General features: G+C 39.4%; 1 protein-coding gene across 3 annotated transcripts; it reads left to right on the forward strand.

The window, feature by feature from the left end:
• Positions 1 to 19,057, forward strand: gtpbp3 (GTP binding protein 3, mitochondrial). Of its 3 annotated transcripts, none has more exons than XM_028587366.1 (11): positions 1 to 342; positions 1,140 to 1,411; positions 2,033 to 2,119; positions 2,914 to 2,996; positions 3,734 to 3,853; positions 11,147 to 11,219; positions 11,944 to 12,087; positions 14,677 to 14,842; positions 16,756 to 16,886; positions 17,441 to 17,627; positions 18,252 to 19,057. In XM_028587366.1, exons 1-11 carry the CDS (start codon positions 284 to 286, stop codon positions 18,481 to 18,483), a joined length of 1,554 nt encoding a protein of 517 aa, XP_028443167.1. In that variant the 5' UTR covers positions 1 to 283; the 3' UTR covers positions 18,484 to 19,057. The 3 variants fall into 3 exon arrangements, with proteins under 3 accessions (XP_028443167.1, XP_028443169.1, XP_028443168.1); XM_028587368.1 differs by having other exon boundaries at positions 1,232 to 1,411; XM_028587367.1 differs by lacking the exon at positions 2,033 to 2,119.
• The last annotated feature ends 401 nt before the right edge of the window (positions 19,058 to 19,458 follow it).

The following is a 19,458-nucleotide window of genomic DNA, read 5'->3' on the forward strand; positions in this document are numbered from 1 at the left end:
AGGCAGCAACAATCTCATCGTGGTAGATGTAAGCGGTTGAAGAAGAGAAGCCGCAGCTTGTTAGGGAAGGAGCTTTCACAGAAGACACTAGGCCTAACAGTTGATGAATTATCAACATTTACTAGCTAACGTAACACTCATAGGTTACTCCGACATTAGCTCACAGTGTAAAAGGGTAAACATAATGATTGTGTCAAGGACAGAGTATATTTTACAATGTCAATCTCTAAAAATCAACCACATGATGAACAGCACCTGAAACGTTTGGTCATAGTGTCTAATTATGCTGCCATCCATTCATCGTGGGATATGGAGAGCTGCTGACCACATACTTAGGACAAGGTTTGTTAACAAAGTTCAACCTCGATTTCTGTATTTTGGCCACTAATTCAGAAACGGTCATACTGAATGTCTTTTACAGAAATCTTTATATGTTACTGTGTCATACATTAAAAATAGTTTATATATATGTGTATTTATATATTTATATATATATATATATATATATATATATATATATATATATATATATATAATCTATTTTTAATGTACATATTTAACATATAAATATTTCTGTAATAGACATTCAGTATGACTATTTTTAATGTATGACACAGTAACATACTGAGCCCAAAACAAAAGGCAACATATCAGTAAAATAATATCAATAATAAGAATAACTTTAATCTCAGAATTCTGACTTTAATCTCAGAACTGAAATAAAATGTTCACATGTGGCCCTAATCCTCTTCCGTAGAATACATCAATACTGCAAAGAAATACTGTATAAAGCTTTATACTTGTCAAAGCCTTGAGGAATGCTTTGTGTTTTCCCATTACCACTTGATTAAATACATCAAAACCAAATTTATTTTAGTCAACTCCTTAATTTTATATTTATACATTTATGTTTTCCCTATTTCCCCTATGCAAGTTAGCAAGTTTTGTTTTACACTCCATTTTGATTATTTTTTTAACATTATTATTTATTGACATTTTCAGTTTTATTTTTGACTTGTCTGAAAACATCGTATTACCTTTTGTCTGTTTTGGGGCTCCAGAATATACAGGGTTGTCTCTATATTGAAGATCCTACACATATGAAGTTACAGTGTCCGTTACCATTTACTTATTTCCAGTAGAGGAACTCCACCTTGCAGATTCCTCTCCACCTTTAATGGAGTCCCAGTTGGAATAGCTGATGCTGAGACCATCTTTGCATTATCATCAGGCCATGGCAGGTGTGGGGTGGCTGTGGTACGAGCCAGTGGTCCAGCCTCAGCTACAGCTCTGAGGTGTATGACCGGGCTCACCCGCAAACTGCCTCCTCCACGCACCGCCTTGTTACGCAGCATCACAGACCCCCAATCCAAAGAAGTGCTGGACCGCGGACTTGTCTTCTGGTTCCCAGGTCTGTTCCCTTGGACAACATTTTATTTCTTCTTCACATTTCTGTGATTTGTAATGTTGATATAGTATTTTTTTTTTTTACACACCATGGACTGCTTCCCTTGTACTCCTGAAGGCGTCCTCAAGAAATGACAATATAATACAGTACAATGTAAGAAAAGGCTAATACAGAGGGCAAAATACATTTTGCATCAGGTATTTATTTGTTAAGGGAAAACATGAATGTCAAACATTACCTGTCTCAAGGGATTTTGCAGTGTCTGCAAATTGAATTATATACCACTCTGAATGTAACAGTAATATAAACCAACGCTTGAGTAGTACTAAATCGGCTAAAACATGCAAAAACTCTTCTGCAAAAAAATGTTTTCTGTCTGGCTTGTTGGATCTTGTGTTGACAAACCAGCTTGGTTGTTAAATATTTATGTCAAGTCCCATCTCTCCTGTCCAGCTAATCTGTTTTATCTCATCACAGTATTGAGTCTTGTGATTCAAGAGGTATCATCTACTTGTAGTCCAAGTTTAATGAAGGTATTCCTAAACATTTAGCTCCTTCTGTGTATTTAAATGCCTAAAGTATATTCAGCCTGTGTTGTTGTTTCATTTGTGTTCATGTCTTCAGCTCCTCACAGTTTCACAGGAGAGGACAGTGTGGAGTTCCACATCCACGGCGGTCCTGCTGTCATTAGTGCTGTGTTACAGGCTCTAGGTAACATACAGATGTCATTATGCGTATGATATAATATATTAAACAACTTCATATATGCAGTACATCCCATACATACAGTGTCATGAGATGCACCGTCACTTTGCAGGATGTTTATATGTGTTACAGCCTTGACTTCCCAAGCTGTAAGCCTGCATTTTAAACACAGTAACTGGTTGAATCATATGACTGCCCATCACTGTGACTTAAAAGGGAAAAGTGATGCATGTATTCCTATTTCTAAGATACTTATAATATGCGCCTTGACAAGCGTGGCAATCCCTCTGCGACTAAAAAGTAATATTTTGCTGCAGTTCTCCCACTGGCCTTCTAGGGGGCAGTATTGTATAAGGTAAAAAGATAATGAAGGTAATTATCATCAGTTAATGTAAGATTATCACTAATTAGGAAAACATTACAGTGTTGGACATGATGTTGCTGAATAATGCTTCTTCTTTTTTTAAACTAAATAAAATATAGTGACTATGTTGGTAAGATGATAAGCAGCCAGTCAAATTTAAAACAGAATATTTTGTTCCACTTAATGGATCATGACCTCCATTTGCTAAATGATTTGTGTTCACTGTTGTCTCCTCCTGATGCGATTTGAAAAATGGTTTGAAAACAAAGGAAACGTAACCTCTTCAACCCGCACAGGTGTGCCTGTTTTCATTCCAAGTGAACCCTGATTGACACATTGACCCTGCGTTTGATCCGCCTCTGTTTGTATGCTGTGTGCATGATGCATGCCCACCTCGTGCCTCATAATGTTTGTATGTTGTGTGTGTTTTTCTCAGGAAGCGTGCCTGGCATGAGGCCTGCTGAAGCTGGAGAGTTCACGCGGCGGGCCTTTCAAGCAGGAAAGCTGGATTTAACAGAGGTAGGTTGAGAAGAGTATGTAAAAACCCATTGAGACAGATCTATGCAGATTTGCAAAAGCCTTTCAGAGCGATTTTGCAGGGTAAATGTGGAATAAATAGGGTCAGAAATGAACAGGGATTTCAAGTTCTTGAAATGTCAACAGTGAAAATGTTCTCTTTTACATCTTTTGCCCTTTGAACAATTATTTAATTGGGCTGTCAAATACCACTGGGCTTCTGTAGATGTTAATTTTCTTTAAAAAGCAGCATTTAGGCATTGAAAGAGGGCTGGTATGGATATACACAGTATATCATGATTCAGATTGAATTTCAGCAGTATACATTAAACTGAGTATTTATTCATCAGTATGCATATGTGTTTTTACAATTCAATAAAATTCATCTTGGAAATGATCAAAATGCCTCATAAAGTCCCATTAAGGGCACACAAATCCTTCCTTTGGTAATAAATGTCTTATCCTAGTAATCAATGTTATAATAAGATGAGAGCAATGAGAACTGAGAACAATTTGTCTTGGACGTTATAGCTACAGCAAGAAGAACTTTAATGCTGTCTTAACAGTAGCAGGGAACTGTGTCAGTACACTGTACATCTTACACACAGCACCACATGCTTATAAACCATGTAATCTGTTCTGTAGATAGCACATCATACACATAATTGGGGGAGTCATACAGTTAGTCAGAATGAAAACATAAGTGCAAGAAATAGATAAAATGATAATGCTCCTTTCAGGTGGAGGGGCTCGGAGATCTGATCCATGCTGAGACAGAGGCTCAGAGGAGACAGGCTCTCAGGCAGATGTCAGGAGAGCTGGGACGCCTCTATCAGGACTGGACCCACAAACTCAAACGGGTAGGTCGGTACAGATACTGGTGGTGTACACAGCAATTTCCAACATCCGTCATAGGCAGGGCGATGTACAGTACAAACAGGTTTTTCCATCAGGACCGGAGCCCTGGGCTTATAAGGTGTAGGGGGTGTGTGGCAGGAACTGAAGGTATAGTCTGGTCTCAAATCAGTCTTGAACACTTTTTTGTTTTCTTAAATTCATCTTAGTCCCTGATGCTACAAGGTGTGAAGTTTACTTTTTCCTGCCTACTATATATAATACAAAAATAAAGTCTTATTGATGTTCGGAGTACTTTTTCCTCCACTCTATAAACTGTTAACTGAATTATTCTGTACTGCAGAAACCTGTGTGTGTAAAGATCCTCCAGTTTCTACACAAAGATCAGATTGGATGTTGGAAGATTGTACATGTCTGTTTCTCAGACACTGTGCTGTTGGTCTCGACCTGAAATCAGACTTGATTTGCTGGTGGTCTTCCACAAAACTTGATCAAACCAGACCCGGTTTTAAAAGTGACAGGTGAACAGGGGGCCTTTTGAAATTCTGTTGTTCTGTCTAATTCGGAGTTAGTTTGACAGCAGAAACAAGCCTCCTGGAGTTCTTCCTGTAGAAACTTTGTCCATGTTCGTGTCTGACATTTCTCTAAAAACAGTGTCTTGGAAAGAACCTGTCTGTACTGTGCTGTAGGTCAGGCCTCAGTAGTTTCACACCCAAACAATGCTTTCTTTTCTTTTTTTTTGTATTACCGCAGCTGCTTTTCCAACACATCGTTGATGGATTAACTTATGGGAATCAGAGGCTTCCTGTTTTCATGTTGCTGTAGCACCTGTAGTATAATACTGAGAATCAAAATACTAATCTGTATGGTACATGGGTATATTTACTTTCCATTGTTAACAGGGTTGGGGGGGAAAACGGAGAACAATGCAAATGAAATTGAATAGATTGGAATTAAATTAACTTTGAGGGGGAACCCCCATGGAGTTAAGATAACACATTGCTAAATTATTGACACCTATTTTTGCAGGTGTACACATTTCCTCTCTGTTTAGAAAAGCTTTGTGAATACAAACTCATAATCCTGCACCATCACTGAGTCAGTTCAGAGACCTCGATGAGCTTTTAATTTGGACTTTCCTGTGGAAAGCCACTTGCACATGTTCAATGTCACGTTTCTATTTTTTACTTTCTCAGAGCAAGATGTTTTTTTAAAGCACCTACTTTAATGTGCTGTTGATCCATCTTCACTCAAGTGACATCCATGTAATGTTTTTTTCCATCTCAGAGCATCTAGTTTTGTATTGTTTTGGATGGATTAAAGATGAATTAAACCAAGCACAGCTGCTGTATGTCTTAGGACAGGCACACAATAAAGACATTGATATATTATGTGCAGCAGTATTGTTTTTCCTATCTCTGCAGTTTCCTGTACTGCATAGATAAGAAATGTATGTATATATAAGGGTCAGAAAGTTGAGTCAGTCTTGAAGTCAAGATAAATTGGAGTGAAAGAAAGAATGAGTGCAACTGTAAAATTCACATTAAGGGTTAGTGACCTTGCTGCTGTTGAATGCTCCATAGAGCTTGTCATATTATTTAAAGGTGCTGTAGGTAGGATTTGTGAAGATCCAGGACTTAGCAAAAATATTTGAACATCGAAAACTTCTCAGTACCTCTCCCCTTTCCGCTAAAGGCCAAAAGTGTCTCCTAAGCCCCTCCCCCCACAAGGGAGAATGAATGCATGTGCATGAGCAGTGATTGACATGCAGTTAGACCCCCCTGCTTCATGTAGTTCTACTGGAACATAGGGTCAGTTTCAGCAAATATGACAGAAAGTTAGCTTTATAAGTCTTACCTACTGCATATTAATGATCACACCAGGACACATGGTTAGAGGTGTTCAGTACACGTACGAATGAATCTTTATAGTAACAATAAAAATGAACTGGAGATTCTGAATCACTTCGGTCATTGAACACATCAGTAGCTTTTAGTAATTGATCTCCTCACTGGTGACGGAGAAATGTTGTCAGCTCAGCTGTTGATACACAGTATGTTACTTCCTAGTTAAAAGAATATTAAAAGATGGTGACAGCCAGAGGAAAAATGATAATCTGGTAAGCCAGTTAAATTAGTGGCTACTGAGCTATTTCCCTTATGTGCTGCTGTGCTGTAAAGGATAGTTTTGTACTAAACTGAACGAGGGGAACGAGCGAAGAGAGAGAGAGGTATGATGTGCAATAAAGGTCCTGTTTTTGTGGTATGCCGCTCATAAATTGGATCAGGATGGCCCGGTCTGAAGTGTGTTTGGACTGAGATGCACACATTTAGGTTAGTAAACATTATCAGTGAGTACGAACCTCAGTTAGTTAAGTGATTTTGTGATTTCTACCTCTACACATCTATACACTACATACAGACACTTACAAAAGGTTTAGAAACTTCAAGGCAAGGCAAGGCAAGGCAGCTTTATTTGTATAGCACATTTCAGCAACAGGGCAATTCAAAGTGCTTTACATAAAACATTATAGAGCAGTTAGAAAACAATTAAAAAACAATAATAAACAAATTAAAAACATTAAAAGACAAGAATAAAATTGATAGTGCAGTATAAGAATAAAAGTTACAGTGCAGTATAAGAAATTAAAGTTAATAAAATAGATTATTTAAAGAAAAGCAACATCAAAAAGATAGGTCTTTAGCTTAGATTTAAAAGAACTGAGAGTTGCAGCGGACCTACAGGTTTCTGGGAGTTTGTTCCAGATATGTGGAGCATAAAAACTGAACGCTGCTTCCCCCTGTTTAGTTCTGACTCTGGGGACAACAAGTAGACCTGTCCCAGATGACCTGAGAGGTCTGGGTGGGTCATAATGTAGTAGCAGATCAGAAATGTATTTTGGCCCTAAACCGTTTAGTGATTTATAAACCAGTAAAAGTATTTTGAAATCAATTCTTTGAGGCACTGGAAGCCAGTGTAGAGACTTCAGTACTGGAGTGATGTGATCCACTTTCTTGGTTTTAGTGAGGACTCGAGCAGCAGCGTTCTGAATCAGCTGCAGCTGTCTGATTTTTTAGGGAGACCTGTAAAGACACCGTTACAGTAGTCAAGTCTACTGAAGATAAAAGCATGGACAAGTTTTTCCAGATCCTGCTGAGACATAAGCCCTTTAACCCTTGATATATTTTTAAGGTGATAATAGGCTGATTTTTTAATTATGTTAATGTGGCTTTTAAAATTTAGGTCCGAGTCCATGACTACACCAAGATTTCTGGCTTTGTCTGTTGTTTTTAACATTGTCGTTTGAAGCTGAGCGCTGACTTTCAATCGTTCCTCTTTTGCTCCAAAAACAACCACCTCCGTTTTTTCTTCATTTAATTTAAGAAACTTCTGGCACATCCAATCATTAATCTGTTCAATGCACATATTTAATTGTTGTATTGGGCTATAGTTCCTAGCGATAAGGTTATGTAAATTTGTGTGTCATCCGCATAACTATGGTAACTTATTTTGTTGTTTTCCATAATCTGAGCCAGTGGAAGCATGTAGATGTTGAACAGAAGAGGCCCCAGAACTGAGCCTTGGGGAACTCCGCACATCATATTTGTATGCTCAGATGTATAATTACCTATAGACACTAAGTAGTCCCTATTCTTTAAATAGGATTCAAACCACTTTAGTACTGAGCCAGAAAGACCAACCCAGTTTTCCAATCGGTCAAGCAATATGTCATGGTCTACCGTATCAAATGCAGCACTGAGATCAAGTAATACTAAGACTGAAATTTTGCCACTATCTGTGTTTAAGTGGATGTCATTAAAGATTTTAACAAGAGCCATCTCAGTGCTGTGGTGTGGTCGAAAACCTGACTGGAAGGCATCAAAACTGTTGTTTAGCGATAAGAAAAGGTTGAGTTGTTGAAAAACCACTTTTTCTATGATTTTACTTAAAAATGGAAGGTTTGATATTGGCCTATAGTTGCTCATTAGTGACGTGTCTAGATTGTTCTTTTTTAGGAATGGCTTGATGACTGCCGTTTTCAGGGCCTGTGGGAAGATACCTGAGAGCAGAGATGTGTTTACAATCTGTAGAAGATCAGAAGCCAAACAATTCGAAACATTTTTGAAAACACCCGTTGGTAGAATATTAAGGCAACAGGAGGAGGTTTTCAGATGTTGTATAGTGTCCTCCAGGTTTTTAAGGTTGATCGTATGAAATTGTGTCATGTTGGAATTTGTTTTGCGTGCACACTGTGACAACACATATCCTGTACTTGATATGGAAGCACTGACTGTCTAATTTTCTGAATTTTGTCTGTGAAGAAGGAGGCAAAGTCATTGCAAGCCTTGGTAGACAACAGTTCAGATGCTATTGGTACTGGAGGGTTTGTTAATCTATCAACAGTAGCAAACAAAGCACGTGAATTATTATTGTTTCTGGCAATAATGTCAGAGAAAAAGGACCGCCTTGCATTCCTTAGTTCCATATTATAAATGCGAAGTCTCTCTTTGTAAGTGTTATAATGGACCTGGAGATTAGATTTTCGCCAACTGCGTTCAGCTTTTCGACACTCTTTTTTCTGTTCTCACAACTATAAAATTTCTCCATGGAGATCTTTTCTTACCAGAGACAGCTTTGACCTTAGTGGGAGCAATAGCATCAATAACATTCGTAATTTTACAGTTGAAATTATCTACAAACTCAGTGACTGAGGCCCCAGTGAGGGTGGGTGTAGAGGAGAAAAGCTGAATGAATGATTCACTGGTGTTTTCAGTGATATACCGTTTTCTGATTAACTTTGTTTGAACACTTTTGGGCAGAGAGATAGTGCCGTTAAAGAAAACACAGGAATGATCAGAGAGAGCAACATCAGTCACCACAACCTTGGAAATGTTCACACCCTTGGAGATAATCAAGTCCAGAGTGTGCCCCTTATTGTGCGTGGGCTGTGTCACATGCCGAGTCAGTCCATAGCTCTCAAAAACACAACACAGTTCTTTGGTCCCTCGGTCCTGGGGGTTGTCAACATGAATGTTGAAATCACCACCAATAATTACACGGTCAAAGTTAATACAGATTATAGACAACAGTTCAGTAAAGTCGTCAAAGAAGTTTGCACAGTATTTAGGTGGCCTATAGATATTTAGAAGTAGAGCTAGAGGGGAGGATCTTAGCTGAAGAGCCACATATTCAAAAGAAGCAAATTTACGTAAGATATTTGCGTACATTAGAATGAGTCATTAAACAAAATGGCGACTCCACCTCCTTTCTTATTCACTCTATTCTCACTCATAAAACTGAAGTTAGGGGGGGCTGACTCAATGAGAACAGCAGCACTGTTATTATGGTCCAACCAGGTTTCAGTTAAAAACATAAAATCAAGATTGTGGTTGATAATAAAATCATTGATTAAAAATGATTTTCCCGCCAAAGACCTAACGTTTAGTAGTGCTAGTGTTAGTGCGTTTTCATTTTTTGGGACAGACTGTGGCTGACGAGGAATGGATGCTAAATTTGCAAAGTTTGCAGTTCCGTGCTTATTCACCATTCTTTTTCTATTACCTATCACAACATAAATTGTGGAAGAATCTAATACGTAGGGCCCAGGCTTGTCTTGGAAAAAGTCATGAGTGCTACTAGGCATGCAGCCTGGACCCGGCCCATATCAGTTAATGCTTGCTGCATTTTGCACACAAGCATCCTTATCAGTTTGGGGAGAAGGAGTTAACTGCCGTCCTTGAGGGGGCAGAGGTGCCTGGCGTTTTACGATGGGAGAAGGAAGGGGGGGCATACTTGGTTCCAGCATTTACCAGCTGCTTCATCTGGTCAGTGAACTCCAACATGGGGATGGGGGAAAGAGGGGAGAGCGACGTATCCTTAAAGAGGTCCTCAAAGCTTTCGTGGTTGTCAAAGGGGTTTGAGGAGTGTTGGACGGGTGAGACGGGGGGTTGAGATTTCTCATCTCCGGTCTTTGGTCTCCCATGGTCAAATCTTTGCTCAGGTGGGGGCTGTGGTGGCTCACTGCCGCACTTTGTTGTGTCTTCCTCTTGTTTTGGTTCATCTTGTCTCGTGTCCTTGGCCAAGGGAGCAGATGTGTGGTGCAGAAAGTAAAGTAGGCTAGAGGTGAACAGCTTTACTCCTGGCTTGTTAAGGAATAGTCCATCTGCTTTAAAAAGATGTCTGCAGCCACAGAAAATGTTAAAATTGTCAATGAACTGCATCGAATGGTTGTTGGTACATGCAGTTGATAGCCATCTGTTCAGTGCCAACAGTCTGCCGAAACTCTCAGCTCCTCCTCTGACTGCTGTTGAACTTGAACTTTTCTGGGGGAGAGGGTTAATAGCAAAAATAGAAAAGTTTTTTTTGCTTTGAAGTCATCCAAAACCCTGTCTGTATTTTGTGTTAACTTTCTACATATAAGTTGTTGGGTAAAGACACCTGACTTGTACTACGGTTTGTAGTTTTACGTTCACTAATAAGGCTTCCGATGGTGGCATGTTTTTGTCTTGTTTACATCTAATCCTGACATAGGGTGAGTTTTCCTTTTACATGTTGTAGGTGATTCAGAGCAACAGGTCACTGACCGCCGATAAACTCAACTGAATGGATGCAGGCCACATGCTCCTCCTCCACAGTGAACTGTTTTGAAGAATATATAGACCAATGATCTTTTAACACTTTACCATATCTGACCAACCGGTCGAGCTGATCTCCCTGGAGGAACTCTGTTAAGCTGCTTGTCGGCAGCTTTCTCAGGACGGTTCCAAGAAGCAATTTTGAACACGCCTTTATTTTGGAATCCGATTTCTGGGAATCCTGTTAATCAGACGTATACCATCTGTATGAAGCGAGGGGTCAAACCCTCATTTACTACCGACACAATGCAGTTTTTTTTTTTAACCCTTGGCTTCCCACTTTTGTGGATGGTTTAGAGTATGGGAATCTGATGCTTCCTGTTTTTGTGCAGCCTTACTACTATTGTGTTTATGCTCTTCATGTCAATCAAGATACTGATCGCTGCTGTGGTGGAAATACTGATGCCCCCCGCCCCCCTTAAATAATTAAGAAATTAACCAAAAAAATTATCAACAGATTAATTAACAATGAAAATAATGGTTCATTTTAGCACTCAATCAAAGTGGCTTTATTACAACACCACACAAGTGGTGCCATGAGGAAAAAAATAAAAGTGAGAGTGCAGTCAGTAGTATTTCCCTTGTTCAGGGGGTCCAAGGTGTTAATTTCACACACTAATTCAGCCTCTTCCATCTCTCCTCTCGGCTTTGTGTGTCATACAGTGTCTGGCTCATGTCGAGGCCTTCATAGACTTCAGTGAGGATGAGCTCATTGAAGATGGGGTCTTAAACCAAGGTATGTGTACACTGTCCTTAAAAAAAATAACCGTCATCCCTTGGGCTTTCAGGAGCTCTGTTTCTCTCCGAGGAGAGTCTGGCTGGTTTAAAGGCTGGGAACAATTGTTTGTTTTGGTGACACGAAATGTGGGCTCACGCCTCAGAGTGGCAAATAATAATAGACTAATTTCCAAAAATTGACTACCTGGCATAAATACTTACCATTGCCACCTGAAAACATACAGCAAATGGCATTATAAGTTATATCTTATGTTTTCTCTCAAGTCATCCCAAGTTGGATGAATTAATGTCCTTTTAATCAATCAAGATTCTCAAGTTTAAATGTCTTCCCCTTAAGATAAAGTAGGTATTGTTGATGCATTGTATTGTCAAAAGCATTTTTCCGCTTTATTCACATGCGGAAAGAGACAGGTCCATGACAAATTTTTCATCCAGACGAACGGTGTCAGACACCGGACAGGCTTTCTTACTTCAAAGGACAGAAATTCCCTTCACAAGGCCACGAAAGTGAAGTTAAATATGAAACCTTTGTCATGTTCTGTTCCGTCCTCTCTCTTTAAGTTATTTATTAGTTAAGTTATTTATTTAACTTATTTTATGTATTTTAGTCTTTTTAGCTGTGGGCATCTCAGGTTTGTTCCAAACAATGTCTCGTTGTATCTGTGTACAATGACAAATAAAGTATCTTATATCTTATCTCATCTCCCTCTCAACCCCCACAGTGGACAAATCAGTGTGTGATCTGCAAGCGGAGATGGAGCGCCACCTAAAGGATGAGAGGAGGGGCGAGCGGCTACGCAGTGGAGTCCAGGTGGTCATCGCAGGAGCCACCAATGCAGGGAAAAGTAGCCTCCTTAACACACTCTGTAAGAGAACCAAGAAAACCGACACACACACACACACACACACACACACACACACACACACACACACACACACTCACACACTGTAAAGGGAATAATATTAAATATTATTTACTATCTTCTAAATACAGACCTTACTGTTGAATCATACCGCTGTCAGCCATGGTTTGGGAGGAAAAGAAGGCAACGTCTGTCACACTATAAGCAGCCTGGACTGACAGGATTTTGTGCATTCTGATTTTGAAATCAAGCAGTATGACAGTAGTTATTTGGGTTGGCGTTATATAATGGCGTTTTTCCATTACATGGTACCTGCTCGACTCACCTCAACTCGCTGTGCGTCCGTTTTCCATTGCAGATTTTAGTATCGCCTCAGCGTGGCTGGTCGTCATAGGGACTGCCGTGGGCGTGGCTTAGTAGCTTGCTTTTCCCATTGACATATCCCCGACGCGTTTCCTGGTTCTCCGTCACCGTAAACAACATGATATCAAAGAGATAATTAACGTTTACTGCTCCAGATTTCCCACCGTGGTCACATATATATGACTCTAGAGTCGCTACTCGCTTTGTTTCTCTCACAAATATATGACTCTAGAGTCGCTACTCGCTGCGGAGATAATCGCTGTCACTCTCCCACTTCTCCCTCGCTCACTAGCTCCCCACACACACACACATACGGCGACTCAACACACACATCACACATGCACACACCAGCGCACCAGTATAACCATCAGGCCACTTGTATGCTACGGAAAAAGCTCTGCGTGGAGCCTCCGGCAGCAGAAAAACACCGCTGGCTAAACTATTTAAAAATGCCGTCACTCGCTAGCAATGCAGTGATCAGTGACGCTTCTTTCCAACCAATCAGCAGCCTGCAGGGTTTCACTTCACCTTCTCGGCTCGCCTCAGCTCGCTTGGAACCTCGACTGAGCAGGTACTAAAAAAAGTACCTGTTAGCAGGTACCAGGTACTTTTTTTCGTAATGGAAAACCAAAAAAGTAGAGTAGAGGCGAGGCGAGTAGGTACCATGTAATGGAAAAGCACCATAAGTAACCTTCAACTCCAGGTACCTGGGTTCAGTTTCAAATACTGAAAATCATTTATTAGTTGGTATTTCATCAGAAGCCATTCTTCTTTTTCCTGATCATATTAAAATTTTTTTGAGCACTTTTGTGTCATATTGATAAAAAACCCAGCTATTAAACTACTGATGGATCTTGTGGTTAGGTTGTTGTTAGGTTGTTTTTTTCAAGGTGTTTTGTTTTCCTGTTACTGTTAGAGGAACGTTTTCATGTGAAAGACAGGAAGGTCAACGAAATCTATCCAATTTGTGGTACATATTATAATAATCTCGTCATAGCACAGGAACTTTATCTCATAATTATCACAACACACCATATGTGAACAGTAGATCCTGCTCCACACATGAATTACAATATTTTGACTTTTCAGATTTCATTGCTTCCGATATGGCGTGCATCAGAAGATATCAGAGTCACAGTCTGCTGCTTTAAATAGCAACTGATTATGTAGCAATGTTTTTTTTTTAAAGATTCTTTTTTGGGCATTTTCAGCCTTTATTCTGATAGGACAGCTGAAGACATGAAAGGGGAGAGAGAGGGGGAATGACATGCAGCAAAGGGCCGCAGGTCAGAGTCGAACCCCGGCCTGCTGCGTCAAGGAGTAAACCTCTATATATGGGCACCCACTCTACCAACTGAGCTATCTGGGTGCCCGATTATGTAGCAATGTTAATGAAGAAATATGCATATAAACAGAAATAAGCACTCCATAAACAAAACAAAAATGTATGCGCTTCAATTTTCTCATTCTAAATCAGTTCTTCTGTTGTTTTTCCAAGTTTATCCAAGTCAGCCTAATGAACCCCTTGTTTATGGCCTAAGGTTGTGTTTGTTTAGTATATTGTATCCTTAAATCATTTAGAATCACTCTATATAAACTTTCCAGAGAGGGGACTTGGCAGGTTCTCCTCATAGCTTCCTATCGGAATAATAGACGTATTTATCAAACTTCAGATAAAATCCTGTTATAATTTTCTTCTTCCGATTAGTCTCCCCTGCGGGCTGGGCTCACACCCAGTCAGCACAGATAAGTATTGATGAGCTGGCAGCATTATTTGATGTTGGATACATGGGGGTTGTCAGCCAAGTTCTTGAATAAAGAAAGGATAACAAAATATCTTCTTTGTGCTTGTACAGTGCAGAACCTTAGTAGGTATAAAGTTTTTTTTAAATGAGGCTGATAAATAGAGTGCAATGGATGTAGCAAATGATTGCTCGTACTAACAAGTATTGTCTGTGTAGCCAAACCTGATATATTCACTACTAGTGTGGTAGAAAATAGTCTCCAACCATTACACTATGTACTCCTGTTTTAGTAATGTTTGCAAAAAGCTACAGTGCCCAGCTGATTAAGGAAATCATTTGTAATTTTTTAGTACAAACGGCTGGACTTGGAGCTGACACAGACAGTCAGGCTAACACTGATAGTTTTGGTCTTTTCATGGGATTTGTTGACATAAGAAAAATATACAATACTCCCAACTTCATCCTTTAACCTTCTTGTATCCAGGCCAAAGACCTGCAGCCATTGTGTCTCCCATTGCTGGCACCACCAGGGACATAGTAGAGACGGCACTGGACATCGGTGGATTCCCTGTCCTGTTGAGTGACACAGCCGGCCTCAGGGAGAGCCTAGACCTGGTGGAGAGAGAGGGGGTCCGCCGTGCTCGGGAAAGGTAGGGGGAGGAAGCCCTTTTATTTAAAATATTCCACACAGCATTTTTTTTTTTAGCTCAGATCTAATTTTTGAGAAGCAGATCAAAATTCTTGAGAAATTAACACTGGTATTTGGAACGCTACAGGATAGTAACACATGTAGAGTACATGTGTAGTAGCACATGTAGAATGCTGCTTCGGCAAAATGTTCACGTGTGTATAATATTACACAAAACAAATTAGCCAGGGGACCAATGGAATATGTCCTTGAAAACAAAGAAAGGAAGAAATCCGCAGAGTGAAGAGCTGGTCCGTTGTTCATTTCTTTCCCGTAGACTTTACCAGGGAGGCTGAGAAGTGTGATACCCCTATAATTGGCACACACCCTCTGGTCCCCTTTTAAAAAGGGGAACCATCATGCTATATTTTTTGTAATGTCTACTTTACCTCCAGAGTTTATATTATTGCTGAGCCATAGTTATAAATACATGGACAAACACTCTCAGGAGGTTGCGTAATGAAGAACCTCCTTTCCTTTTTGTAGAGTATTTATCATTAGAAGGTTCTTCATGTGTGGTGCAGAGAATGGACATATATGGCAATTCACTGACAGCTGCTTCCACTGTTTACACCAGGGAAGAATAGCAGTACTCGTAGCACTCGTCATCACTGCTTTATCATATACAAACAGACAGCCAGACGAATGGGCACACTGGCACATACACACAATATTAAATCAGCTTTTATTCACAGACACAGACATGTTTTATCGCATGGTTTTGGGTGGGCCTAACAACACACCTCCACATTGATTATAAATTGATTTATATGTGGAAAGAAAAAGTTTCCAGTGTTTGTACTAAGTAAAAAATTACTTAGTAAAACATTTTAGTGTTTAACTTAGTCAGTGTGTTGCTGACACACCTGACAGTTGACTAAAAGACTTCAATCTACAGAATTTAAGGATTCGTTTTCATGCCAAAAAAGACAAATGTCAGTTGTTTCCCTAAGTAGTTGTGTTCTTGGCAGTGGATAAAGCATCTGACACATCAGTTAGCTGTTACATCACAACATGACCAATATCAATTAAATTTTATTGACATTGAAGGGGACTTGCTGCACCTTGTCCCTCTGATAGAATACTGTAGATCGCTTGGTGACGAATCTGATGAAAAATATCAATGAAAATGCTAAAAATCCCGATGAAGATTTACAGAACACATATTCTATAATCCCTTTACTGTTTGTTTAAGTTATTTGGGCGACCGGGTGGCTCTATAGGAAGGGTGGGCAGTTTGTGTTCTATGGGGGAACTTTCTGTGCAGGGAGCAGGTCAGAGGCTCATGACCTGGGTCACTACAGGAAGGACGTGCTAAGTACAAGCATCCGCTGGTGCTGCTAACTGCACAGTAGGACCAATGCAAAGGAGTGTTTAAAGTAAATAACATTAAGATGAATTAGTTAAAAATATCCTTGTAATTATTTACAATATTAGTGGGACATACCATATTGCTTTCTGAAATAAAACATCAGAGAGGCAAGCCTCTGCTCTGATTTGTCAGCAGTATACAGCCTGGAGCTGCTTCAGTTGCTGAGTATTATAATAGTGTAGTGCAGTTATTTAGCCATAAATCTGTGTTATTATATAAAAGTATTGGGCATATTAAAACTTAAATTTGAAAATGCTGACAAACATTTGTAATGTAAATATGAAGGCCCAGAAGGTAGAAATATTTGTTTTACCCAGAACAGCTCAATGAGTTTGGAAAACTGCTCTATATCAGTATATGTCAGTACGCCGATCTCCTGTCATGGTGTGAATTTAGGATTTTAAAAAAATAAATAAAAAAAACTCCCAAATTCTTGATCAAATGCTGCTATGCTCCTATGAAAAATTCCTAGTCAAGATTGGAGGCTGCGTTCTTTTTTCCAGAGTGGAACAGGCAGATCTGACCCTGGTGGTTGTGGACTGTACTGATCTCCCCTCTGATGCACAGCAAGCTGCAGCCTTCCTTCAGGATCACCTCAGGAGAGTCCTGCCCAACCAGGAGCAGCCTGAGACAGGTAGGATATCCAGGCCTCATCTGCTCCTGCTTCACCTGGACTGTCAGTGATGCCCCAATAGAGCAAATATAGCACACCAATCGGACATTCTTCAAAAACAGAAAAAAATAAACATTTTTAAATTTATTTATTTATGAAATACTATATATTTTTACATTTTACTTTTTTTAATGACCTTTTAATGATCTACTATGCTATGATTTTTTTTTCCTCAGTTTGACTTTTTTATGACATACTATAGTATGACTGTTTTTAATGATTTTCTTTTATGACATACTACATATACTTTGACATTAATTACTTTTTATGACATAAATACTTTGACTTTTATGACTTTTTTATGAGTTTTTATGATATACTATTCTATGACTTTTTTATGACATAAGGTGCAAATCTCTAGGCAAAAGTAGGTATGAAGTATTCCAAGCTGTGATAGAGATTTCAGATTTCAGTCGTCATGAGTAATTGAATAGAAATGTCTGTGCCTGAGAGAATAATAGCTGAGTCATTGGTGATTTGATCAACATTTGTTCTTCCTTCCTTTCTTACCACAGTATTTCCTGCAGACAGGCTTCTTCTTGTGCTGAATAAAACTGACATGTTGCCTGAGGAGCGGAGGCTGAAGCTGGACAGGGAGTTAAGACGTGTCTCTGGACTACCTCCGGTTTGTCTGATCTCTTGCCACACTAATGAAGGACTGCAGGACTTCCTCACAGTGCTACACGGCAGCGTCAAAACTCTGTGAGTTGCTACAATTTATGTTTTGTTGTGCCAGAGCAAAGACTGCATGTCTCATTTAAATGTATCAGAAAGATTTATTTTTTTCTGTGATGCATTTATAAAAACAAATGTATGTCGGCATGGATAAATGCACACGCACTTGTCATTGATTATACCAGGCTTCCAAAAGTATCTTTGTGTCCCCTAAATTTCCTTTGTCCAATTGTGAATAAGAGCTTTCTGTAAGTCCACTACAGCAATGACCTTTGTGGCACTAAAACTATAAAACCTGAAATAAACACTGTATCCAAATCATTCTATTTTTTATGTAGATGCAGTAACTACCTCACAGATGTTTTTGTACTGTTGGTATGTTTTTAAGGCTCATTGTTTTAACTGGTTTATACCAAAGACATGTCTTCAGTTTTGTGAAGTAGATCAATTAAACTGATTCAGTTACAGCGTGCTTTGCTGTCTGCCGCAGTCTTTTTTAATACTACCACAAGACGGCAAATCCCACACTTTAGATTCAAAAGAAAAATGAAAGGAAAATGCAGAATGTTTGTGCTGCAATTGGTTTTCATCCTTTTTAAAGTACAAAATAATGAGTGTCAGGTTTATTTTGCTATCTAACTTCCTTTCTAGGTGTGGCGACCCTCTGTCAGGTGCCCCCACCCTGACCCAGGCCCGCCACAGGGCCCACCTGCAGCAGTGTTTTGCGGCCCTGGCTCAGTACCAGCGGTACCGCGACATTGACCTCGCTCTGGCAGCCGAAGGCGTCCGGTTGGCTCTCACCAGCCTGGGTCGGATCACTGGACGTGTCGGGGCAGAGGAGATCCTGGATATCATCTTCAAAGACTTCTGCATTGGAAAATAGTCAGTTGACGAGACAAAAAGGGCACCAGCTTGGCATTATACCAGGCTTCGAGGCACAGCAAGAGTAAAAAGAATAAAATTCATGTTCTTGGCTGCAGGGTCACTCTGCTCCCAAGACACAGAAATATTTTTCTGTTGATGCTTTTTGGCAGACTGAAATAGTTTTAACGTGATGACAGGTGCCTCCGAGGCCTCATCAGCTGGACAAGTGTTTGGCAAGTCTTGAGTCTTAAAAAAAAAAAAAAAAACTTCTGAACGCCTTGGATTGGTGAAAATTGGACTCTTGGGGTTGCAACATAACAGCCATGATCATTTCAAATAAAGACAGCTGCAGACCTCTTCAAGGCCATGGACTCAAAGTTTGGATGTTTACTTGTACTGCAGGACAATGACTGTTTTTAATTATTATTTGGGAGAGAATTTTGTGTGTGAGAAATGTTATTACTTTACATCCACTATTTGTGTGAATGCTGATTCAGCAGCATTCATAGTATTATCAGATTCTTCCGTACAATTTCCTGTTGTCTACTACTTCTGTATACTTTTAGCTACAATAAAACATTCACATATCAAAATGTTCAGCTCTTTAAGGACAGTTGTGCTTGTATTCAACTTATCTCTATGATTTACAGTTTTTTTTTTTTTAAATATTTTTTTTTTTTTTTTTTTAATGGAGCAATCTTTAAATCCTCTTCCGACTTCTTCCACTTCTAAATGCTACTCCTCCCAGATACTTTTACCTACAGCTTGAGCTATTAAATTTTTTTTAGCTTTTTGATACAGTATCTTTCACAGTTTTTGTGTTATCACTTGTGTTAAGTTGAGTGCTTCATTAGGCTTTTTCTGCATTTTTAAGAGCTGCTCTTTGTGGGTGATGTCACAGCTACAGGAGAGAGAACGTTGTCTTAAAACCTTCTCTTTAACTTTCTCTCACGGCCACAATTCTTACTTGTCATTCACCATTTATTTTTTATTA

Source organism: Perca flavescens, chromosome 9 (assembly GCF_004354835.1).
Source record: "Perca flavescens isolate YP-PL-M2 chromosome 9, PFLA_1.0, whole genome shotgun sequence".
Classification (NCBI taxonomy): domain Eukaryota; kingdom Metazoa; phylum Chordata; class Actinopteri; order Perciformes; family Percidae; genus Perca; species Perca flavescens.

Coding starts and splice junctions, on each gene's coding strand:
- gtpbp3 (XM_028587366.1), top strand. CDS start 284: ATGCTGCCATCCATTCATCGTGGGATATGGAGAGCTGCTGACCACATA. Junction 2,997..3,733: donor GAAAGCTGGATTTAACAGAG/GTAGGTTGAGAA, acceptor TGCTCCTTTCAG/GTGGAGGGGCTCGGAGATCT. Junction 16,887..17,440: donor CCAGGAGCAGCCTGAGACAG/GTAGGATATCCA, acceptor TTCTTACCACAG/TATTTCCTGCAGACAGGCTT.